This window comes from Pogona vitticeps, chromosome 4 (genome assembly GCF_051106095.1).
Source record: "Pogona vitticeps strain Pit_001003342236 chromosome 4, PviZW2.1, whole genome shotgun sequence".
In the NCBI taxonomy this organism is placed as follows: Eukaryota; Metazoa; Chordata; class Lepidosauria; order Squamata; family Agamidae; genus Pogona; species Pogona vitticeps.
Genome location: NC_135786.1, coordinates 32380979 through 32406985, shown reverse-complemented (window position 1 = coordinate 32406985; position 26007 = coordinate 32380979). Strand labels below are relative to the sequence as shown.

Genomic DNA, 26007 nt, shown 5'->3' with positions numbered 1-26007 from the left:
GGGTCTCCGGAAAGTGGCTTTCTATCTAGCTACCGGAAAGGGTTAACTGGGACCGGAGGCGCGTCTGATTCAAGGAGCAATTGGCAAAGCGCGCGGCACCTCGCAGGATCCCACCCGGTTCGGATGAAGGCAGCTGGACCAGTTGCGAGGGAAGTCCAAATCTTCGGGGGGGGGGCAGCGAGACGAGTTGCCCGCGCCTGGAGCCGCGCGTGGAGCGCCCCAAAGCTTTGGGGACCGAGTCGAGCGCGCAGGTGGATGGCTCGCCATCGCCGCTGGGTTTTTATTTAGCGGGGTCTTTGCGGCAAGCGGGACGCTGGCCTTCCTCGGAGAAGACCCAAGCAGTTTCGGAATGTTATCCAAATGATCCCCGGGACGAAAAACCTCAAATGTGGCGCCGGCTTGAATGGATGGAACTCCTGTAATCTGCACAAAAGGCGCCTCCAACCCGGGAGTCTTTTGCGGAACCCTCCAGCTCAGGCGCGTCCTTTGCTTGGCCGGTTTCTCAGTGCAGAGAGACCTGACCTCCATCGGCTGTCACAGGGAATCGTGGCTCATTCCGGAGTAATCTGTAAAAATTTGCCCAGGTGAAACAGAGGAAGAGAGAGAAGCAGGGTTCTCCCAAATCTCAGGATTAGTCTGACTTTATGGTGATACATCCACAAATGTCTCAGTCAAAATGAAGGTGTTCTGAGCAAAAGGATGTAAAATCATCGGTTTTACAGGTGTATCTGAATGAATGTGCATGAATTTGTAGGAGCTGCACCCTAATCTGCTTCTGTTCCTTTGTGTGTGTGTAAGTTTTGTGAGGAAGGGAGAACAAGACAGGCTGTGTTGGGCAGGCAGTTTGCCATTGCTGCCCCATTCCTATTCGGATTTTATTCAGCTACTTCATACCTTCAAAGGCTATCTGTCGGAGACCCCTGAGCCTTTGTTGGCCACAGCTTGCAAACTTGAAATGCCGCGTCAGGTGTTCCCTCTATTCTTCCTTGGAATTACTTTTTCAAATAAGGGCCATGGAGCAAGGAGGATGTGAAGTCCCGTCTGAAACCTCGCAGAGAGAAGCGAAACCAGTCAATGTGTGGAAACGGCAGCAGCGGAAACCCCAATTCGACAGCCTGGAGCCCGGGATTTGTCGGCGAGGTCAGCAAGCTAGCGCTCATGGTTGTCCTGGTCATTGCCATCACCCTCGGGAATCTGCTGAGCCTCCTCGTTTTTCTCTGCCTCAAGCCATTCAGAACATCCCAAGGCTACCTGAAGGCTTCTTTGGCCCTGGCTGACTTGGCCGTGGGGCTCATCATCGTGCCTTATTCAGTTTACAGGGAGGCGAACGGGTTATTCTTCGGCACAAAGCAGCAAGAGACGGGTCCATCTGACCAGCTTGCCTGCCTCCTCACTGGCCCCATCTTTGCAGGCTGTACTTTTGTCTCAATTAGCACCATATTTCTGCTCTCGTTGGAAAGGAGCGTTGCAGTGCTTCAGCCCCTGCAGAGGAAACGAGTCATCACCAAACGCAGGACTCTGTGGCTCATCCTGGCCTCCTGGGCCTTGAGTTTCTCCTTAGCAGTGATCCCTCTGCTCTCTGCCCCTGACATCACTCTCCAGTACAGTCCCTGCAACAAGATGTGTAGCTACTCTTTTCCTCCAGACAAGCTACCTGAACCCCGCTGGAACGTCATGCTGCTGTATCCAGTCTTTGATTTCTCCCTTTTAAGCGGTACCTTTGCCATCAATGCAGTCACTTTTGCTACCCTCCATCGATACTGCAAGATGCGGACGCAACTAGGGGAGGAGCAGCTGAGTAGTTCCCGACTCTCCTTCTCAGACATCACTGCTGCCAAGACCATCGGCATCCTGACCTTTGCGTTCTCAGTCTCCTTCATACCCATTGCTGTATTTGTGGTGGGCTCAGTGGCTGGCCACCAGTGGTGCCAGTTTTCCTTTTATGCTTTCTGGATCCTCACTTCTAATAGCTGTTGGAATGTGGCCATTTATAGTGTTTGGGACCCCAAGTTCCGTCAGGGGCTCCGGGAACTGTTCACCAAGCCAGTGCTGACAGCAGCCACACTGCCTCCCAGCTGCTCCCTGGAGGTTCACAGTTCTGCCCCTGCCTACGTGGCAGACTTGAAACAGATGTTTTGCCCAGACAGAATTTGATGGCATCACGGATTTCTTCCATTTGTCTCAGAGTGGCTGCTGTGGTCATACACTGGAACAAAATGGATGTGTAGCTGGACATTTGGATTTTCACTTCCATCCAAAGCCATCCTCCTGTTTCATTGTTCTACCTTTGTGGAGTAGTCTCTCTTTCTAAAATGCATACTTCTTTCCAAGTGCAGGACTTTTCCTTGTATATACTAGTCTGCAGCCTGTTGAACAGCATAAAGCACATGCAGCAGGGTTTTAAAGAGATGTGCGACAAAGAAGAATCTGAAAACATACTGTGCTGTCAACAAATGATCCCTGTATAGACTAAACCAGTCGTTCCCAAACTTGAATAGCCCAGGTGTTCTTGGACTGCAACTCCCAGAACCCCCAGCTGGCATAGCTGGTGTTGAAAGCTACTGGGAATTGCAGTCCAAGAACACATGGGATACCCAAGGTTGGGAACCACTAGACTAGATGTAAACGCTTTGAATAAAGAGCTGATGTATGTCTGCAATACTAAGTCCCCACTGAAAGGTCAGAGAAATAGATTCTGGTTTACATATATACACATAAGAAAGACAAAATTCACAAATCTCTAGATGTGACAAGAACTGAGAGGAGAACTACTGGATAATTCAGTGGTTTATGTATCTGACTGTGGAGCCAGAGGTTGGGAGTTTGATTCCTCGCTCTGCTTCCTTGACAGGAGCTGCACTTGATCATGCATAGAGTGTGTTCCAGCTCTGCAGTTCTAAGATGATGATAAGTTATTTTCTGCACAACTTGTAAGATTCCTATATAGATTCATATAACACTATATCACAAACTGCAGACTTTGAGTAATGGATGTAGTTATTGGTAGTAGCAGTTGTTCTGAGCCATCAAGTTGCATCTGACTTATGGAGAACTCAGCAGTTCAAGAATCTGTTTTCAAGGAATATAGGATATTTAAAGAGTGGTTTTACCAATCTACCCTCTTAATGAATTTCTCTGAGGGAGTGGGGATTTGAATCCAGGTCTCCTGCATCCTATTCTGACACTACACTCATTCTACTCATTGCTAGTTACAAAATCACAACTATGGTTAGGTACTTCAGAATACACCATAAGACTTTCCCTCAAACTGTAAATAGGTATGGTGCTTCAAAAAGAAAATAAAAACAGGAAGGAAGGAAGGAAAACATGTAGATGTTTTTTCTTGAAAATGGGCATCTCCAGATTGGATCATTTGTGCCATACAGTATATGTAAGATAGCACCTCTTCTTCCGGGTTGAACCTTTTCTGATTTCAGACTACTGTATGTTCATTATAAGAAATTAAGACAGTCAAATATTGTCAGTCATTAAAAAAAAGTGGTGAGAATACTCTTTCATCAGGCCAAAGTTGGAGAGCCACTGGCTTACTCATTTTTACCTCTAGCATAAATGAGTATAGAAGAACAGCATTCTATCTGCCCAAATTGCATGTTCCAAGGATGGTTAAACTGGATTGAAAGGGGCAGTGTGTCTATATTAAGAAACTACTTGCAGCAAAGTGATGTGGAATAGAAGTTGTAAAACATGGTCACGATGCAATATTAGGATGATGACTAAGTAATGGATACTTGTTTTGTTAGCAGACCTTTCTTTGGTGTGTGTTTACACAGGATCATTCCATGTGGTATTTTGTTATGAGTTCTGTTCCTATTTTATTGGTTTAAAAGCTGCTCTTTTTATCACGTGAGGCTATCTTGATAACCAACTCTGTTCTGAATATATTCAGTGAAGTTTGTTTGCGTAGATTAAACATCATCACAATAATATGACTGTATCATATAATAATCTTTAATGTATCACCATAATGAAAATACACACGCAGTCCATTTATGATGCGGTTGTTAGCACTGAATTCCTTTTGTAGTCAACAGCTTGAGAAAAAAACTGCTTTGTTTGGCTGTTTTGGAAGCAGGCTGGGTTCTAAACTTCTAATATTTTGTAAACTTGCAGATGCTTTGTGCTACCTTCTATTCTTGCTCAGTATGTGAATAGATGGATTTTCATAAACTATTGATTTCCAGCGATCTGATGTCTAGCATGGTCTCCTCCTACAAAAGTTTCATTCCAGTTCCCCTGTAGGCAAAGAAAGGAGAGGGTGATGGAATATCTAACAAGTTTGCAGAAGTTCCACAAAGAGATGGGGCATCTAGACTGAAATCCCACATCAATTCAGGAACTTAATGGGATTTGCTCCTGAATGGGTAGTCAGAGGACTGTTATATACCAGACTGGATTTATTTGCAGCACAACATCACTATGGCATGGTGAGGATGGTTTGTATTGGAGAGAAATGTGACCACCAGGCTTCCCTAACTAAGGAATTATTTGAATCAAAGTTTGAGAACCGATGGATAGAAATGTATTTTAAAAGTAGGTATCATGGCAGAATTTTCCCTAAGGGGGTAAGTGACTCAGGGTGTGACTAAACAGCTCAGTTGTGTCATTTGGGGGCAGTCCTTGCCTCCATATGTAGGGATTGACCATGCCACTCTTCAGGCAATTCTGTTTAGCATCATCTTTCTAGACCAATCTTTATTATCTTTAAAAGGAAAGAAAAAACAAAACAAAACAAAAACCTTCCTGTCTCCTCCTGCATGCTTTGCCTAAGTCACTGAACAATGTTCAGAAATGGAAAGCTTCCTTGATACTCACCTGAAGAGAGAAAAGGAAAGGATGTTTTGTAATTGTTTTCATTGTTGCTTACTGGCACAATACTGATGCATTAGGAACAGTTGAAAAGAAATGCAAAACTTCCTTTCCCTTCCCCTCCACAGGTGAGTGCCAAGGAAACTTTCCATTTGTGAATGCTGTTAAGTAGCTTTAGCAAAGGGACAGCCAGACAGATACCTTGATTTGATCTACACACCAAACCAAAATCAAAATGGAGCAATCTTATCCATTAAAAAGAGTAGCCCTTGACAGGGACCCCGGAGGTTGTGGGTAGGTATTGCTCAGGGCAAACTAATTCACAAGAGCATGTATGTCATGAGGTTTCCAGGAAAAAGAGCAAACCAGTCCATCTCCAACCTGAACCAAACTGCAGGACCAATGCTGGTCTGATTGGACCCTTTTGTGCCGAGAGAGCAAATTCTAGCACAGTTTTTATTAAACTGAACTTCCTCTTTGCCCCTTCACTTCTGGCAAAATGTCCAACTTTTTATTTTCAAAGCATAGGATACCTAGAAAGGAGGAGGTGGTTTTGTGATATCACTGGTTCTACTCAATCAGTGCTGTGCACAGATGGCTTTAGCCACAAACACATAAAACTGGTTTGCCCTCAACTGAATCCAGGAGGCAAAGTGATATGTTTAAACAAATTACAATGACTGTGTTCCCAAAGGTGCCACGAACCGTAGGTCTTTATGTGTCTTTTTTTAAAACAAATATATTGAATGCCTTGCTAGGAACATACATAAGAGAGTTTTCCTCTTTTGAACACAATGTCCTTTCACTAAATCAGATTTGCCTCTGTCTGTAACCTTTGCCTGAAGGTGTACCATAACCTCCCAAGGCTGCATTTTAATTCAGTTAAGTTAGATACCTCTCCCTGCTATCTGACTTCCTGCAATTCAGGGGTGGAGAACTGAATTTGGCCAGACGTTTTAGACTTCAGCTCCCAGATGCTGCAGCCAGCATGGTCAATGGTAGGAGGTTGCCAAGATGTAGGCTGGAGGACAGAAGGTTTCCCATCAATGTCCAACTGGTATTTGAAACGACACATACATTCTTGATGGAACACATCCTCCTTTCATAATATCCCAAGCTGTTTGCATGAAAGAAAAGAAAGAATTTATCTCATGTTAGAGTTTGAGGCCTGATCAAAAAGTTGAAGATATTAAATTGTTTTGATTTTCTTTTTTAAGATTAGCTTTACAAAAGCCTGTACCCCACTTATACCTTTGGAAGTAGTTGGTTACAGATTGAATACTAGCAAAATGCCATTTCATTTTCACATCCTTTGTATTGTTTGCTTTGTAGACACATCCTGGAGTGCCTTCTGAATGTAACACATTGTGGTCTGGATTGTGAAAGGATGACCTAGGGATTAGGCTGATGGCACAAAGCTCCTTTTTAAGCAGCAGAATCATATCCTGTAAAGGTTTCTTTCAAATTCCAGTTTGGGGTAAGATATGAAGAAGAAACAGAATACCCAACATAGTGTGCAGAGATCATGAAAGAGGAGGTACAATAAAACTAAAACTTAGCCAGGAATAAGCTACATTGACCTTGATGAGTTTCTATCCATCTAGATAGAATTGAAGCTGCATCCATATTGCAGATATACTCACTGTTGGTTTGTCCCTTTTTGCCATGTGTGTATGAAATTGGGGTTGAAGGGAGCCAATTATGCACCAAGTTTGTTGTCCGAGACTAAAATAAAAGTGTTTTATTATTTCATACTTAGCTTTGTATCATTAACAAAAGATACTTTGGAGCTCAGTGCTCACAAGTAGAATAAAGTGGTATGTTAAGAGAACGCAAAAGGAAAATCTTAGCATTTGAACTTTCTTGCATCTTTCAGCATTGAATAAATACCAAAAGTAGGTAAGCACAGGAAAAAAAGAAGGTATGCATGTTCAGAGCTTTATTCAGGAAGGGTAAATATTTGGGTTTGGTCACGGTACATTCTGACAGCTATGACTTTGAAATACCATTGTGGGAAAATCAAGATAACCAGAAGAATAATGGAAATATATTTGTTCCCCACCGCCACCACCGCATAGTATTATACTTGTATTATATTTTGCAAGTAAGTCTGTATTTTTCTTATTGTTTTGTGCCGATAAGACAGAATTGACTTAGAGTAACCCTAATAGGGGGTTCAAGGTAAGTGAGATATATAAGGAGTAGTTTTACCACTTCCACACACAGATGTGTATACACAAACACAAGCACAAAGTGAGTTTCCATGGCATCTCTTCATCCTTTACTCTACCGATTACACCACACTGGGTATTCAAGACTGTATTTTTACCCTTCTTTTAAAACGTCCTTGAAATCATAAAAAGTTAAGTGCCTGATTATCTGAAGAAAAGTTACATTTGGAATTTTTTTACATAGGAAAAAAAATGCAAGAAAAGGGGTCACAGCACAAATGTGGGTGAAAAGAGCAGACACAGAGAAAATGCCTCCTCTCTTTATGCCACAATCATCCAAAATCTTCTAATGAAGCAAAACGTTGGGAGAGCCAGAAGAGACAAAAAGAAAAGCTTATTCACAAAATGAATAGGTAAACAATGGGATTTGCTCTGACAAGATGAAGCAATGACCACCAACGTGGAGGGCTTTAAAAGTGGATTAAACAAATCCATGGGGACTGAAGCTGTCCGCAGTTAGCCTGCTTCTAATGGCTGCTACTAATGTTTGTGCTTTACTTGCAAGAGCAGAGGTGATATGTATTTGAATACCAGTTCCTGGGAAGTATTAGGGGGCAGGACACTATTCATGTTCTGTTTGTGAGCTTCCATCTCCTATAGCAAGAGAAATGTAGATTACATGGGCTTTTGGTCTGATTCAGAAGGCTCTTTTTATTTTCTTATACTTCCCCTTCCTACACTTGTACATGATGCAGCACATATTAGCTGCTCTGATACACACTTCAAAAAAATGTTTTCACTTCCTCAGTCCTTCCACACAGCCAAGGAAGTATTTAATTGGCCAATGCAAAGTGGTTCTCTTCTTAAGACAGCAAGCAGCTGCAGACCAAATACTGTAAGTCCACGTGCCATTTGGATGCAAGGATCCCACTAAATGGCATAGTGGATCTCTAGCAACTCTATTTAACCCAAACCAACTTTCTCCAGCCCAGCCTTAACTCTGATTTCAGCCCTGCACTGTGTGGACACTAGGATGTGATACCACTTTGATGGGTACAGGGAAATACTCAGCATAGATGGCCTCTTTGTTAACCAAATAATTATTTTTTAGGGAATAAGGAATCCCCTCCTCCCTCCCCCTTTTTAAAAGAATGTGCTAATGCAGAGATTCACTTAAATGCAGGTCAGTGTTGTAGCTCTAATAGACTGGCTGACTCAGCAAGAAGTGTCATGAGCAAGCAAGACTTGTCCCCCATCTATCCCAAATCTTATGGGAAAACAGTATCTTGTTGTTTTATGTGCCATCAAGTCACTTCTGAGTTATGGTGACCCTATGAATGAGTGATCTCCAAGTTATCCTGTCCCCAACAGCCCTGCTCAACCCTTGGAAACTCAAGCCTCCTTTAGTGAGTCAATTCATCTCATATTCGGTCTTCCTTTGTTCCTACCACCTTCCACCTTTCTCAATATTATTGTCTTTTCCAGAGAATCCTATCTTCTCGTGATGCCTCCAAAGTAGGACAGCTTCAGCATCAACACTATTGCCTCCAGAGATTGTTCAGGCTTGATGGTATTTCCTTATGGGGATTTTTCTGCTGGTCCATTTTCATCAGAAAATCTCCATGTGTGGCTGCAAATACCAAGATGATTTGTTCAAATTGGGGAGGGGGGGGACAAAAGCCCAGAACAACCTTTCCTACTAACGCTTTTGCCCTTCATCCAGTTTGCAATCTGCTGTTCTCAAAATGACCTGTTCTCATTTCCAGAACACTTGTCTACAGCTCATTCTCCTATGCTTGAATCGCATGTATTTGCGATGGAATTAAAGTGAAACAAAATCCAAGTGAAGTGGAGAGTAGAGGCTACTTTAAAAGCATTAATGTGTTCATATGAGTCTTCAACATGCAGCCAAAGTCTTAAATTGTTTGCACAATAGCACCATCTAGTGATCATTGAAAGCACTGATGTCAAACCTGAGTTGAAGGAGCATCTCTTTAAAAGTACTGTATGCTATACTGTAATTCAGAAGGGAAGGACAGAGGATGAGATGGTTGGACAGTGTCATCAAAACGATCAACATGAATTTAACCCAACTCTGAGAGGTAGTGGAAGACAGGAGGGCCTGGCGTGCTCTGGTCCATGGGGTCACGAAGAGTCGGACACTACTAAACGACTAAACAACAACATAATTCAGAAAGTGAGAAGGACTTACAGTAAGGAACCTTGTAATGAGGGTGAAAGAGGAGAGTGCAAAAAATGGTCTGAAGCTCAACATCAAAAAAACAAAAAACAAAGATCATGGCCACTGGTCCCATCACCTCCTGGGAAACAAGGAGAAGATATGGAGACAGTGACAGATTTTACTTTCTTGGGCTCCACGATCACTGCTGATGGAGACAGCAGTCATGAAATTAAAAGACGCCTGCTTCTTGTGAGGAAAGCGATGACAAACCTTGACAGCATCTTAAAAAGCAGAGATATCACCTTGCCAACAAAAGTCCGAATAGTCAAAGCTATGTTTTTTCCTGTAGTGATGTATGGAAGTGAGCGCTGGACCATAAAGAAAGCTGACCGCCGAAGAATTGATGCTTTTGAACTGTGGTGCTGGAGGAGGCTCTTGAGAGTCCCCTGGACTGCACGGAGAACAAACCTATCAATTCTAAAGGAAATGAACCCTGAGTGCTCACTGGAAGGACAGATCCTGAAGCTGAGGCGCCAATACTTTGGCCATCTCATGAGATGAGAAGACTCCTTGGAAAGACCCTGATGTTAGGAAAGTGTGAAGGTAAGAGAAGAAGGGGATGAGAGAGAATGAGATGGTTGGACAGTGTCATCGAAGCAAGCAACATGAATTTGACACAACTCCGGGAGGCAGTGTAGGATAGAATGGCTTGGCATGCTCTGGTCCATGGGGTCACAAAGAGTCAGACACAACTGAACGACTGAATGACAACGATAATTCAGATTGACACTCAGTTTGAAGTCATGGGGGATTGCATGAGGAACAGGCTTACAGGGCTATTCCTCCCCACTGCTATGAAGCAACCCCTACACAGGAATAGAAAGGGTAGGCTATAGAATTGCATCCCAGTAGATGCCATGCCTGGGGTGTTAGCAGATGTCAGTTTTGTTGCTCTGTGCCATCAAGTCAGAACTAGTTTATAGTGACCCTAATAGAGCTTTCAAGGTAAGTGAGATATTTAAGGAGTGGTTTTACCAGTACAGGGATGTGGTGGCACTGCGGGTTAAGCCGCAGAAGCATCTGTGCTGCAAGGTTGGAAGACCAGCAGTCGTAAGATCGAATCCATGCGATGGAGTGAGCGCCCGTCGCTTGTCCCAGCTCCTGCCAACCTAGCAGTTTGAAAGCATGTAAAAATGCAAGTAGATAAATAGGTACCACCTCGGTGGGAAGGTAACAGCGTTCTGTGTCTAGTTGCGCTGGCCATGTGATCACAGAAACTGTCTTTGGAGAAAACGCTGGTTCTATGGCTTGGAAACAGGAATGAGCACCACGCCGTAGAGTCGGACATGACTGAACTAAATGTCAAGGGGAACCTTTACTTTTACCAGTTCTACTCCCCTGGTGAGTTTCCGTGGCTAGGCAGGAATTGAAACCCAGGCCTCCTGAATCCTAGCCCATCACTTTATCCACTATACCACATTGGATAGTTTATGTAATATACCCTGTGAATTTGTCTAATATACTGAATGTATTCACTGACTGGCTATTATGTCTGTTTTATGCCCTTACATTTGCTTGTGAGTGTGACATGATCTGGAGATGAATTTCTCTTCCACTCACCCATGTATCCAAGACTTTGGAACTCCCTCCCACAGAAGGCTAGTTTGGCCCCATTTTGTTGTCCTTCCACAAGCGAGTGAAGATCTTTCCATTCAGGCAAGCTTTCCCTCAATGACTGGCTGCCTGAGTGGGGATCCTTTTAGATGGATTGTTATACCTCACTGCTTTGACTGTGTCTTTAGCATTGCCTAAGTTTCTCATTTCTAAGAGAGTTATTTTGTTGTTTATTTTAATATTTCTACACTTAGTGTTTTTAGCTTTTTAATGATGTACATCATCTTTGTACTGTATATTCATTGTTTTGTTCTTAAACATTGTCTTTAAATTTTGTAAGCCGCCTTGGGCCATTTTCTAAGGAGAATGGCAGGGTAAAAATATGTTAAATAAATAAATAAAATTAAATAATGTATCTCCAATGATCTCCTGCATTTCCCATCAGATGATGGTCAAATAAACCAAACTACTTTGTCCCTTTCTGAACATGATTAAGTTGGCACAGGGATAAAGACATAATCCAATATTTAAAAGAGGACAGAAAGCTAAACTATATGGGTTTTATTGTTGCTGATGGCTTTGAGTCAGCACAGGATCTCTTGATTTGCACTGTATTTAACCATGGGGAGCCAGAACCTGCCTCCTTGACTCATGTTAGGGAATACATTATCTCAGGAACTGGACTGTCATGAGTAGAATAAGGCAGATGTTCTAATATATTCCCCTCAAATATTTTAAATAACCACAGAACCATTCTCTGAGCTGAGCTAAGGAAGGTTGAGTTCACAATTCCCATATCCCCAAATGAATTACTGCCTGATTGATTGATTGATTGATTGATTGATTGATTGATTGATTGATTGATTGATTGATTGATTGATTGATTGATTGATTGATTGATTGATTGATTGATTGATTGATTTTTACCCCACTTTCCTCCTTGAGAAGGACCCAAGCTTTTAACACTATTAAAAGCTGGAAACAGTAAGTATACAAATACTAAAAAGGATCAGATACCACCATTAAAAGACAGTCAACAAAAGCAACACCCAAACCACATTCAAAGCTGTAAAGCACAACCATCCATTTAAAACCCCCACTCGGGTAGCCAGTCACTGAGAGAAGGCTTACTTGAAGAGAAATGTCTTTGCCTGATTGCGGAAGGTCAGCAAACATGGGGCCAGCCTGGCTTCCAGGGAAGGGGGGCAAAAGTTTATTTTGCCAGTAGCCTATTAAAAAGGCAATTAAAATACTGACTTCTGACTGGCTTAAACTCTCAATGCCTCACAAGAAAGATAACCAAGTTCTTCTTAACCCACACGTGACAATGTATCCTTTTAACTGTCCCACAGATAAGATCTCTATGGATGAAAAATATCCTGTGATAGGGGCTCTTAGGCTGACCCAGGAAATAAGCAATGTATATGGTTCCTAGCAATATGCTGACCATCTGGAGAGTGGCAGATTTTTCTCAATTTTCACCTGGGAGAAAAAAGAGAAACATCTTTGGTTGCACTGTTCCATGTCACACAGCTTTTGTCGCACACTTCCCTGTCACCAACACTGCTCGTACGGATCTTCTCTGGGTGCTCCTTGTCTTTCTCGTGTACCTGCCCAGAGACTGTGCAGCTTGCCCAAGGCCACACAGGCGGGCTCTTTTGGGATGCACAGAGGAGAATTGAGTTCACAGCCTCTGGCTCCATAGCCAGATACCTAATTCACTGAGCTATCCAGCCCGCAAACTTGATACATACACAATTTTATTTATAATTCATAGGCTATGCCAACATGAAGTCTGGGGCCTAATGTAACTGGAACAATGTGTATTCAGAGAAGAATCAGACGTAGGGCAGGGAACTAAATGCGCTACAATTTTCTGAATGCCTGTGTGTGCAAACAAGTTCCTAATCCCTTTTACCAGGAAGATATAATTGAAAGTATGTGGGCAATGTCAGGTGGCAACACAGAAAACTGTGTGTATAAAGAAGATTAGTATTTCCAGTGATTAGAGGGCAGCACTTCATTGCTCCATCTTTCCTTCCTTGTGGTATAATAGATTGTATTGGTGTAAGCAAAATGATTCAAAGAAGGACAGAAAATAACAACAAAGTTTATTTTGACCAAAACATCATTAAATCAATCTAGTTGAAATTTCAGGAGGAATGGTTTAATGAAATGGCCCTTCCCTAACTTTTTTTTAATCAATGGATTTTTTTTTCTGGCTAGCACATTGGCTTGGGGGGAGGTCCCACTGAATTTAGGGAGGCATAAAATTGCCCTCAGAGTGCAGCTACATTAGCGTCTGGGAGTGAGCTAGTGTGACCTGCTTTGGAATAATCAGGTTTGATTAGAGAGATCAAATCAATCCTTCCCTCTCACATGGAAATTACAGTACTCCTACAGCCCATCTCTTAAAGGGCCAGTCAAGAAACTATTTGCAGCCAAAGTCACTGCCAAGGATTCAATTGCAGGCAGTTTCTCAACCAGGCCTTTAAGAGGCGATCAAGAAAAGATCAGTGATGGTTTATTGCACGGTCTTTTAAAAAATCATTTCTCCTGCCCCTCTGCAGAGGAAGTGATTAATCTGCTAATATCCCATAGTGGCCCATTTATTAAGCCAATTTATGATACTGGCAAATTAAAACTGGAAGTCTTGCTTTGGATTTGTTCCAGTGGTCACGTGTGTTGGAACTGATCCAACCAAAGCAATGCTACCTGCACCAGGAAAGTACAAGGCCCTGACAGGGGTTTAAGAAAGGTATGTATAGAACCACTCTGGGGGTGGGATGGTTCGCTCCAGCAAAGATGTCAGCTGATCACTATCTCTCGGGGTTTTTCCTCTCTCCCCCAAGAAATGGCATCAGACCATTTTTAAAATTTCAAGTCTGCTTTAGAACATAGATGCGTCTGTTTTTGCTTATGCGCATGTGTTGCAATATATTCTTATAAAAAGCAAAAGAAATCCAAACTTTAAAGAAGTCTCTAGTTAACACAGCTTTAAAAATAAGATTACATGAAATTGCATGTTGTGACTTTGTATTTTTAACCAGCATGCTGAAGTTGCTATCCTTTCTTTCTTTCTTTGATGGGCTATTTGACACAGCACCCTTTGAGAGTTAGCTCACTTGATAACTCTGTGGACTTGTATGTAAATATTCAGGAATATCTACTCTAAAACAGCGGTCCCCGACCGTTTTTTGACAGCGGACTGGTTGCGGAGTGCAGGCTCAGTGTGCGGGTAGGCGTGTCATGCTCATGGGCAGGCGTGTTGTGCTTGCCTGGGTGTGTGTCACACTTGTGGGGTGGGCATGTCGTGCTTGTGGAGGGGTGTGTCTCGCTTGCAGGGTGAGCATATCGCTGTCATGCACATCCCCACAAGCGTGACATGCCCACCCACGAGTGCAACATGCCCATCCTGCGAGTGTGACATACCCCTCCACAAGTGCAACACATCCACCCACAAGCGTGACACTCCCATTGTGCATGCGTGCCAGGGGCAGAGGTCCGTGTCCACGGCCCAGTTCAAGGAAGCCCACGGACCAGCACTGGGCCACGTACTGGGGGTTGGGGACCCCGGCTCTAAAAGCAATCCTAGTAACTGGGAGAGGAAGCAGAAATTAATTAAAACAATGACAGCCATTTTGAATTTCCCCAGGCTACTCTGATTATCTTCTACTCAGACAGAATTTCACTTTGTTTTTGAAATATATTTGAAGCACCTAATTTTAAAGTAGGTGGAATTGATGAGAAATTGCCCTTGTCTATATAGTATATGTGCTGTGCCAGGCAGCAAATGCTGGAGCTGTGTAGTCTTAAACCACTCCTGATTTGTATTGCAGGAAATCTGTACTATCTGTATATCAAACTGTTAGTTCAGTCTAAAGAGATCAGTCACCTTCACAACAGGGAGCAAATAAAGGCAAAGCAGTTAGCAGTCCATTCATCAAGGCTGAACAGGTAGCACAGAAAAGCAAGCTAGAGGTGAATTTCTACACTGTCTCTGACAAAAGGTCTGCTGGCAACACACACAGAATGTGTAGCTCCATGTGAACCTCTTCCTGGTGACCAGTTGTTTCCAGTTAGTACCAGAGATCCTCGAAACGCTAGTTGTGCTTTTGCTCTGATCTTTTCAACCTGGCACCTCTCCGTGGGACAAATGGGTCTTGCATCTGTTTCAGGGACGGGATTTTTGGATTTTCTGCTTTACAAATACTCTAATTCTCCATTCTGGGAGTTCTAACTACCTTACAAAAAATTACAAACACTTAAATGTGATCTACCCAGGAGAAAGGTCTAAGCTGGTAAGCCTGAGGCAGATCTGACAGATGGGTGTCCAATTTTCTCTTGAATGCCTCTAGGGTTGGAATGCTGTGTCCAGAAATGAACACAGTACTCTAGATGAGGCCTAACCAGTGCTGAATAGAGGGGGGATTAGTACCTTGCAGGATTTGGAGACTATATTTCTATTAGTGCATTCTAAAATAGCATTTGTCTTCTTTGCAGTCACATCGCACTGCTGGCTCATATTTAGTTTGTAATCTAAAGCAATTCCAAGATCCTTTTCACTCATAGTATTACTGAGCCAAATAACCCCTAACTGTGAATTTGTGTTTTTTCCTAGGTGCAGAACGTTGCAGTTATCTCTGTTAGATTTTGTTCTGTTGTTTTCAGCCGGTGCTCAAACCTATCAGGATCTTTTTTGAATTTTATTCCTGTCTTCCAGAATATTAGCTATCCCACCCAATTCTGTGTCATATGCATATCTGTTAAGTATTCCCTGCATTCCCTCATCCAAGTCACTAATAAAAATGTTGAAAAGCACTAAGCTAAGGACTGAGCCTTGTGGTTCCCTACTTGTTACCTTCTCTCAGTTTGAGGCAGAGCCATTGATGAGCCCTCTCTGAGTATGATTCTGTAACTGTGTATCTACCTGACAGTTGTTCTTTCTAGCCTACAACTAGTTAGCTTGTTAATCAGAATATAATGGGACACTTTGTCAGAAGGTTTGCTTAAATCAAGATATATTACATCTGTAGTATTCCTGCTGTCTACCAGGGAGGTTGTGTTATTAAAAAAAATGAGATGATTAGTCTGACAGAATTTGTTCTTGAGAAATCCATAATGGCTTCTATTTATTTTTGCATTGTTTTCAAGGTGCTTGCAAAGTGACTGCTACATACCATGTAGCAGCTACTTGCTGGGGTGTATCTCAATTATGCAGTTGGATACAGCATCAGGTACATGACCAAGGCATGAACTGCACCTCATTAATTACCTACAAGTAGCTGGAGCAGTTTATACAAACATCAGGAGCATTCTGGCCACAGTGTCCTAAATTACGAAAAGGATGGGGAGGAGTGTAACCAAAATCCTGGAAAGTCTGTTCTTGATCTTGACATTCAATCACACCTGGCCTTAAGGAAATTCACTCATCAATTGTTGGCAGTGCTGCTGAGGAGAATGGCTACAAACTCATTATTACTGGAGCAGACATGCTATTTTTCTTCCTCATGGCGAAATGCTTTGAGCGTTGACTGACATCAATTTTGGAGTGCTATGGCTATAAAAAGACAATTAAGGATTTGCTCCTGGAATGCTACCAGTAAATCCTGAAAACCATCAAGGTTGAACATCAGGAGCCTCAGATTGGGAGATGGGTGGAAAAGAGCTATTTGACTTTAGTTTCTGCTTGAACAAAGAATCCAGCCTTGGAAACAAGAAGCAGAAGAAAAACATTAGAAGTGGTTTCTGTATCAGACCAGAAGCTCACCTCATCAAGCATCCTTCAACCAACACTGGCCAGATGGGTGCTTGTGGGAAATCCGGGAAAAAGGTATGAAGATATGAGCCTTGCCAGTACTGCCCCTGAGGCCCCAGAGGTTGAGGAGTCCTCTGGAAAAATTCCATGGATTCCAGTTCAAGATCTTCCAATTTACATTTTCCTAGCAAACTATATCATATGCCTCACTATGTATGTAAAAGATCCATCCATGTTTATTACTATGACAAGAGTAAATGGACAGCCAGGCAGCATTTTCCTCAAAGTGCTAAAGTATGATTCAGACAAAAGAAAATATTTGACATTTTGTCATGAGATGATTTTAAATACTTACTCCCAGTTTAATAATAGTTCATGTTGGCTCAATTGTTTACTTTGGTAATCTTCAAGGGCCAGCTTTATGTCATTTCGTGTTAGCTAATTGTACATGACTATATAGGGGACTGATGTAATCCTTTTGCAATCTTATTGACATGGTTAGTAGCAAACAATTCTTTTTATTTGAAAAGTCCAGGGCCACATAATATCTGCAACTTATTTATTTTCCATTAAAAATTTCTTAGTAAAATTATGCACATTTGGGTTCTTAAAGCCCAGTCTACAATTGGTAACAATCCCGTCATGCAGTTTTCTCCCAGTGTTCCTCTGGTGACATTAGATCAGGCAAAATGCTAGAAGTGGTACAATGTAAGGCGAGGAGAAATAATGCTAGATAGAGTCTTGTTTATGCTCATATAATTCTGGCTACCTTCGAATTGTATTACTGAACTCAGTGGATTTTGATCCACAAAAGCTCAAACTGAAATGAACCTGTTAGTTTTTAAAGCAACACAAATATTTTGCATTTTCCCCCCTTTTAATTTCACAGACATTGACTCACCTCCGTGAATGTATACATCCTTCAGTCTCAAAAGCCTATAGTTATGTGCTCTGAACACCGTCTATTGTGGATGAGAAGGCCAATTTGAGAGTGACAATCCCTTCCACACTGAAGACAAATACAATCTGTCCTCTGTCCAGCTGCCTGATTTTTCTGGTTTCGGGACTGCCTTTTTGCCTGAGCCTGCTGGACAAGGGTCTCTTCAAATTGGGAGAGGCCATGCTGCGCCACCTGCCTCCAAGCTGAACACTCAGATGTCAAGGTTTCCCATCTGTTGAGCTCCATTCCCAAGGCCTTCAGATCCCGCTTGCAGATATCCTTGTATCGCAGCTGTGGTCTCCCTCTGGGGTGCTTTCCCTGCACTAATTCTCCCTACAGGAGATCTTTTGGAGTCTGACCATCAACCATTCTCACAAGATGCCTGAGCCAATGTAGACATTGCTGTTTCAGTAATTTATACATGCTAACAATTCCAGCTCGTTCCAGTACTACACTATTTGAAACTTTGTCCTGCCAGGTGATGCCAAAAATGTGTTGGAGACAATGCATATGGAATGTGTTCAGCTTCACTGCAGTACAGGAGTGTGCTCAGGACACAGGCTCTATAGACCTGGAGCTTGGTGTATGTCGTCAACTTCTTATTAAGCCATACTCTCTTCTCACCTCCACACTAGCTCTCTATATAATTGGTGACTGCTTGCTATTATATTTTTGGCGGTAAGTGATCTTGTCTCCCAAGATAATATGTATGATTTAGTAATACTGCATTTCCCCCCCAGCTCTGCTGGCAGAATATTTTATTCATTCCTTCAAGCTATGTCACTTATTTGTCCAAAAGCACACTATTCATGGACCAAAGGACATGGGAGGGTACTTGGGGGAACAGAGAGGTTTGTAGAAGCACAAACAATATTTAGAGGAAAAGACCTAAACCCCACCTCCCCTCAAAAACCCCATTGAGGCTGATCATGGTCAGTAGGAATGGAAGGCTAACTGTGAGGGAGGGAGATGAACAAACAGGGAAGGTGGCAGACGAATCGGGAGTATGCTGAAGAATGGCAGGCCACAGCACTCCACACTGCAACATTTTATCCCTTGTCCCTTTCTTTTCCTTTAATGGCTACCTGAACTTTCTCCCACTGTGCAAAACCCATTGCTCATCCAGCACCTTTGGCCAACATCCAGTTGGCAAAAGACATAGCATGTCAGGGCAGTCACCCAGCAGGTTTTCCTCTTATGCAAGCTGCCCTCCACCCAATTGGTCTGTGCCTGACCTCACAATCAGAGTCTGGCTTTCTGTAATTTCATATTAACTAATTGTACAAGACCGCGTATGGGAATGATGTAATCCTGTGCAATCGTGTTCATATCGTCATGCACTGTCCCACAAAGCTAGGTTGTCTCCCTGTTGTCTTTCTGTAATCAGGGAAAGGCCTTTCTTTTCAGGCAGGGGCATGAACTCAGGCACATGGAGAAGAACCTTCTGGAAGTGGGACGAAGGGCTGTGAGACTGGTCCTTGTGCAATTGTATACAATCCTTGAATTTTGGTTAGTTTCTCACCCCATGCCCCAAATAACTACATTTCCACCCATTACATGGACAAAGTTTTTCACCCTACTGTTGATGGACTGAAGCTAGCGTGAGAACAGGGCAAAATAATATATAATGTTTTTATTTTTAAAGCAGATGGAGAGGCCGAAGAAAACACTGCTTCTGTGAGGTTCAATATGTAGAGGATTTTTATTTCCTCTCAACTGTAAACTTCATTTTCTTTCAAAATGCACCCACGTGACTGAAAATACAAAATGCAGGCAGAGATCAGGCAAAACTACTGGGTTTCATTTTCTTATTCTGCAGCTTTGTAACACTGGGCAGGTCTCTTTAATGCCCAGAGTTTCTATAATTAACTGCATTAAATATTAGATGGAGGTGTCCATGGCAGGCCAGATCCCTTACAAAACCTCTGGCAGATTTCCTGAGATTATGCGACATGCCACAATCTGGCGCAATAGATTAGAAACTGGTGATGGCCCCTTGCCAGCCTGTCAGCTTTGAGAACTGGGAAGTGAGTTGGAAGATGGTATGAATTTGTGGAGGTAGCTAAAGGAAGACGGTGAGACCAGATGGTGGGCTTAGAGCTGCATGACATAACAATAAGGAACACTGAAACATGAATTTATGAGTCTGAAGGACTGTGTTTATACTCTAAAGGATCATATCACCCCATAGAAACCTTCTCAGCTTTTAAGATCCTCTGGGGAGCCTCTTCTCTCAGTTCCACCATCTCCCCAAGCTTGTTTGGTGAAGACATGGAATGTGCTGCCCTATGAAGTTCAGTTGGCTGCCTCTCTCTTGTCCTTCCATCATCAGTGAAAGAACTTCCTTTTCAGGCAAACTTTAAAATAATAAGTTGGGGTAGTCTCAAGAATGCTATAGTTATCCAATTTAGAGATTTTTTAAAAATTGTTTTTAAATTGTGGTTTCAATATTGATAAATTGTAATGGTTTTTAATATAGTTTTTATGAAACTTTAAAATTTGTGGCGGTTGTATAATTATAGTTGTTGTGAGCCGTGTTGGGCCCTCTATTTACTTATTTCATAAACTTGTATATTATGCCTCCTGATTAGTGCTAAGCAGCACTCTGGTTTACATCCAAAGTAATTAATTTTAAAATATTATAAAAATGATGAATCACCTCCAAGTAAGCAAATTGTCAAAATATTATCCATACATCAGACCATAGAGCAACAACAAAAACAAACACTGAATGATGACAGAATGGGCAACGCTGAAATAACAAAACCATAATAACCTTTAGGAAGGGATGGCCTTAAAGATTTCAGTAAACAGTCCTGTGTTGAGCTTCCTCTTGAAGGCTGTGAGGGAGGAGGCCAGGTGCAGTTCTACTGGGAGCCCATTTCATAGGGATGGAGCCACAACCAAGACAGCCTGGTTTCTAGTCGATGTCTTCCTGGCCACTCTTGGTGTGGCAACCTGTGAAACCATGGCCTGAGAGGATCAAATGATGCAGGCTTGTGTTCTTAGGAAGAGACACTCTGACAAGTAGCAATGTCCCAAACTATGGAGGGCTTGAACCTAGCCCAGATCAACACAAGCAGCCAGTGCAGGTGAGTCAGGACTAGGGAAGTGTGATAGAACTTATTCACCTTCAACACCAGCCTGGCAACTGTGTTCTGCAGGTCAGTTTCAAAGGAAGCCTCACACAGAGAGTGTGACAATAGTCAATCTTTGAGCTCACCAGGGCATGCATCAATGTCTCCAGGGCCCCCTCTCATCCAGGTAGGAATGCAACTGGGCAATCGGCCTCAGCAGGTTGAAGGCTGACTTGGTCATGGTGAAAATCTGGGATTCCCATGAAAGCACTGGCTCCAGGAACACACCGAGATTATGAACACTTGATCCCCAAGTGGGAGAGTTACACCATCCAAAATGGGCAGACAGGCCCCTAACCTGTCCAGAGGACCAACCAGAAGGAGGTCTCAATCTTACAAAGTGGTGCCTCGTTTAGCGACGTTAATCCGTGCAGGAATAAACATTGCTAAACGATTTAATCACTAAGCGATTTTAAAAAGCCCATAGGAACACATTAAAATGCGTTTAATACGTTCCTATGGGCTAAAAACTTACCTTAAAGCGATATTCCTCCATAGCGGCGGCCATTTTGGGTGCCTCTACAGCGAGGCAAAACAGCGGTGGCCATTTTTTGTGGCGGCCATTTTGGAACCACCGATCAGCTGTTTTAAAAAGTTCGCTTTGCCATGATCGCTTCCCCGTGATCATCGCAAAGCGAATTTTAGCCATAGAGGACATTGCTAAGCGTTCGCTCCAGTGATGGCCAAAAGTCCATCGCAAAGCGATTTCATCGCTCAACGGAGCAATCGCTAAGCGAGGCACCACTGTAATTGGATTCAGCTTCAACCTATTAGCCATATCCATTTTGGGAGATGTCATTGTAATAAATTATCTTAAAATGTCAATGGGTAGATTCTTACAGCAACTTAACAGTGAGAACTATTGCAGGACACCAGTTTCCCAGCTGCCAGAGTAATAAACGGAGCCCCATATCTCGGGAACCTAAACTTTAGTTTCTTATCACACCAACATCAACTTTATACAAACTGGCGAATGGTTCGTGTGGGTAGGGCTGCAGCTGGCTCCTTCTACAAGGCCTGGGGGCTTCCAATATCATCCTTGTGGTTAGGCAGACAAGAATTCTACAGCAATAGCCATGCCACCAGCAGAAGAAAAGTCAGTTCAAATTATTTAAGGCCAAGCATCAGAAAGCTTGGGTAACGGGCTCAAGGTGATCTTCTAGGTCTTGGTACAGTGTGTTTCCCACTCATTTTTTGTATGAACAAGAGCTTGCTTTTCCCCAAAGACTATAAAGATTAGATTTTTGGATTCCAGCAGCAAAGCTGGCTGGTGGCTTCGAGAATTTGTTGCCCAAGCCTTTTTCCAAGCTTTGCCTGACTCACCTTCTTAACTTCATGTGCTTGTTATCTATTTGTCAGCTACCTGGCTCACCTTTGTTCATTTATGCAAAACTTCAGCCACACCGGGCAACTCTGTCAGGTCTTATAGTAACAATGAGTATACCTGTTCTGCAGCTGGCACCACCTAACAGCCCCTGTCACATTCCTAAGTTGTGGCTCACAAAATTATCAGGCTTTCCAATGCTGACAATGAAGAATGAGGTGTATCTTTGACACAACTACATAAGCTAAGGTTTGTGTAATGATGTTTTGCTGGATGCAAACAAATTAAGTTTGCATAAGATGTGCTTAAGAGAAGTTTCAGAGGTAGTCACTGGTGCAGACCAAAGCCCTATTGCTAGACAACTGTAATTTATTTCAGTAGTTTGCACCACATGGTAAATTGCTTTCTATATTTCATTGGTATTGTGAATGTGATGCTTGCTAAACCTTTCAGAAATGACGGGTTATGCATTTCTTAGTAGGGTGAACAAGATTACATAAGAAACCAAGCTGCCCCAAATTTATGGTGGCAACGTACACATTTGCATTTCATTTCCTGTTGACATCCCCCGTCACCACCCTACCTCCAACTAAATGTACTGCGCATGTACCTGAAGTTCTGCACAACACTTCATGCAGCAAATGAAGTGGGCCACATGGGAGGAAAGCTCATATTGTAATACATTTGGATTACATAGAAAAGGGCCACGGTGACTAAAGTAGCATCAGATTGCTCTAAATTTGAACCTGTAGGTACACTTACATTGGGCTCTGAAGAGTTTTCGAAAGAAAGTCCTTGAAAAAGACTGTTGTCTTGTGTGAAGTAAGAAGTAAGTAAGAAGACAGTAACAGTATGTGCAAATCCAGAAAAATACGTTTGTAAAATCTGAACCAGTGCTTAACCACTAGATGGGCTTGCAGTTTCACCACTTCTGGTGCAGCTGTTAAACTGCAGTATTGCAGTCAAAAGTCTGATCACAAACTGTGTTCAATCCCAATGGATTCAGGTAGCCAGCTCAAGGTTGACTCAGCCTCCCGTCCTTCTGAGATCAGTAAATTGAGTACCCAGTTCGCTGCTGGGGCTGGGCAATGTGTCGCCTGCATAATTAAATTGTAAGCCACCCAGAGAGTACTTTAAGTGCTATGGGGCAATATATAAGCAAGACATTTTTTTTTTGCTTTTTTAAAATGCTAGAAATAAAATTCAGATACACTCATCAAAGGACAAACAAGAGCTGCAAGGAGGCAGGTATTCTTCTTTAAAAAACAACCACCAACAACAACCCAGTTCAGCTCCATTAATAATGGTATTCACTGTGATCAGATTTAACAAACACTTGGGTTGGCATCCACTCCTGTACACAAGAACCAAGAGAGAAGGTTTAGTATTTTAGTGGATTCTTTCACTGAAGCAAAATCAAGACCAACTTTTTGTGACTGTTTAACTTAGCACTTGGTTACCACCATAGTTTTGCATAAGTGCATCCACAGATCTAATCATCTTACTCCTGGTAATGCTGACACAGATGTGGTTGTGGTTGTGGTATGTGATCCAGGGAGTAATGCCCATTGTACAGGCACTGAACAGCCTGTAGGGTCAACACTGGGTTGCAATGTGCAGTTCCACAAAGATTTGTAGGGTGCAAGCTTCAGCTTTTTGCTGTGTTGAGTAGGGCTAATGGGCATTGTACCTAGAGGGTTACACAATGCCCAGCCTTAGTAAAGGATTTGGCATTGATGACTATAAAATCGTTGCAGCCTAATGAAGCAAACCTGATGGGTGTTGTGTTAATGGAGGAATGAACATAACTTAGAAAAAAAAGAGACAGAAAAGTCCAGGCCATCCTTGTATAAAATCCAAAGACAAAGGTGAGAGATACCTTTTTAAGGCTATTGAAAATTTCACAAGCAGAAGCTAACATCTGTCTCTTGCAGTTAATCATTTTACTTGTAATTTAGGCACACCCAAAACTGTGTTTCCTGAAATAGCAACTGGGTGGAAAGTCAAGGCTTGATTATTGCATTTGGATTGCACTGTAGGCAAATGTGGGTGCAGTTTCAAAGCTGTTGTCACCTCTTCTAAGATGAATGTTTCCACCACTTTGCAACATTGCGAGGATACAACACTGCCATAAATCAAAGGGCACTTCTGGAAACGGAGCAGAGGTCACTGTTTCAGGTTTGGGGTTTGTTTGTTTTTTTGCTGTTGTTTCAGTTAGGATAATCTTAAATACAAGTGTATACTACAGGGTCATATCAGTGCTTATTTAGCTTTCCACTGCTGCTTGTGCCACAGTCGAAGAACCAAGAGTTGCATTTCCTGGCACTTCAGTTCTGTTGCAGAGTAAGTAGATGTTGGCTGTATGAGAGGAATCAAAATTCAGGGTTAAACTATATCATTTGTTTGCCAGAAAGCCCAGTTTCATCCCAGAGCATCTCTAGCAAAACGCACCAGGTCATGGATGATGTGATAGACTTCTGCCTGGAATTCTGAAAAATTGTTGCCGGTCACCATAAACAATATGGGGCCCGACCGGAAGTGAGCAACGTGAAGCCCTCACCATCGTCAGGGCCCCAGTACTCCCATGTAGTCAAAATTAATTTTTTAACAGTGGCTCAAAAAGGCCACTTATGCCCTCTAGAGCATGATTGTGGGGTGATTCTGTAAAGTGCAAAGGGAACACCCAGCACCCTTCTTCCTTGATTTATTTTTTCTTGCAAGCACATTTGCTTGGGGGAAAGTCCCACAGAATTTAGGGAAACATAAAATTGCCCGCAGAATGCCGCTATATTAGCAGCTGGAAGTGAGCTATCGTATTTTTTCCATGTATAAAATGACACTTTCCCCTAAAATAATTAGAGAAAAAAAATGAGGATCATTTAATACACAGAAGGCAGCAGGACGAGCCCTTTGATCCTTTTGCTAAGCTTAGCAAAAGAAAGGGAAAAGCAGGGATCAAATTTTCTAATTTGGCGTTAAAAGGGGGGGCCTTGTCTTATACATTGGGTTGTCTTATAAAAACAGAAAAATATGGTAGTTTGCATAGTTTTGGAATAGTCAGGTTTGATTAGAGAGATCAAATCAAACCCTGTCTCAGACATGGAAATGGCTTCTGCAGCCCATCTTTTAAAGGGCCAGTCAGGATATAGCCTGTTTCCCAAATTTTAGAAGTTAGAACTGCAGAGCTGCAAGGGACCTGGTGGATCATCAAGTCCAGCCCCTAGCACAGTGGGGAGTCAAACTTCCAACCTCTTTCTCTGCAGCCTAAACTATTCCTCCTGCCCCCCAAATTTTCCTTTTTAAATTGACTACTAGAGGGCAGAGAGGGGCTTTTTTTAAGTTCAAAAAAGGGGGCAGAACAAATTGGTGGTGAGGTTACAGGCATGGGTGTGGCCTTCCAAAATCAAGGGATGGGCAGGCATAACCCAAAGGCTCCTAGAATTGACCTCTCCAGGCTAGACAATCATATTGTGCTACTAGCATAAAGTAGCTCCCTATATTGTTTTGCTTGAACCTTAAATATGATCCTGAAGTGAGAAGGGTCAGAGAGAAAAAAAATCCTTGAGAAACGTGACTAAGGTTCCTTGACAGAGATGCTAGACGACACTCTGAGGAAGACCACATAGTTCAGCTATATATTTGATGATGGCTGTGGAAAAACCTTGGGGGTGGGGGAAGAGAAACTGCTTTCTCTCTTATTGGCATATTTTGTTGGCAAGCTTTTGTGTTAGCTTGGCTCTATGGTTTATTTATTTATTTATTCAATTTATGCCCCGCCCATCTAGACCAATGGTCTACTTTGGGCGGCATTACAAAATTTAAAAAACAATAGCACCAATAAACATGCAAGAATCCAAGATGTAAAAAAATGTAAATATTAAGATACGGCAGGAGGGAAAGCCTGCCTAAATAGCCATGTCTTAAGTTTACTTCTAAAGATACATGTGGATAAAAATGAGGTGCTATGCAAATGCACCACACAGTAGCAGGAGAAATAATTAGTGAGTTGCACTGAAAACAGCTGTTAAGCCAGTGTCTTTTTGTTCCTGGTTTA

At 42.5% G+C, this 26007-nt stretch overlaps 1 protein-coding gene across 2 annotated transcripts in view; it reads left to right on the top strand.

Moving 5' to 3' along the window:
- The first annotated feature begins 439 nt into the window (after nt 1-439).
- Nucleotides 440-26007, top strand: part of LOC110070625 (adenosine receptor A3-like) — a 30380-nt gene continuing 4812 nt past the window's right edge. For both annotated transcript variants that reach the window (XM_078393234.1, XM_078393235.1), the window contains exon 1: nt 440-24131. In XM_078393234.1, coding sequence (XP_078249360.1) covers nt 1075-2154 — 1080 coding nt within the window. In that variant the 5' untranslated portion in view covers nt 440-1074 and the 3' untranslated portion in view covers nt 2155-24131. The remainder of the gene's footprint in view (nt 24132-26007) is intronic.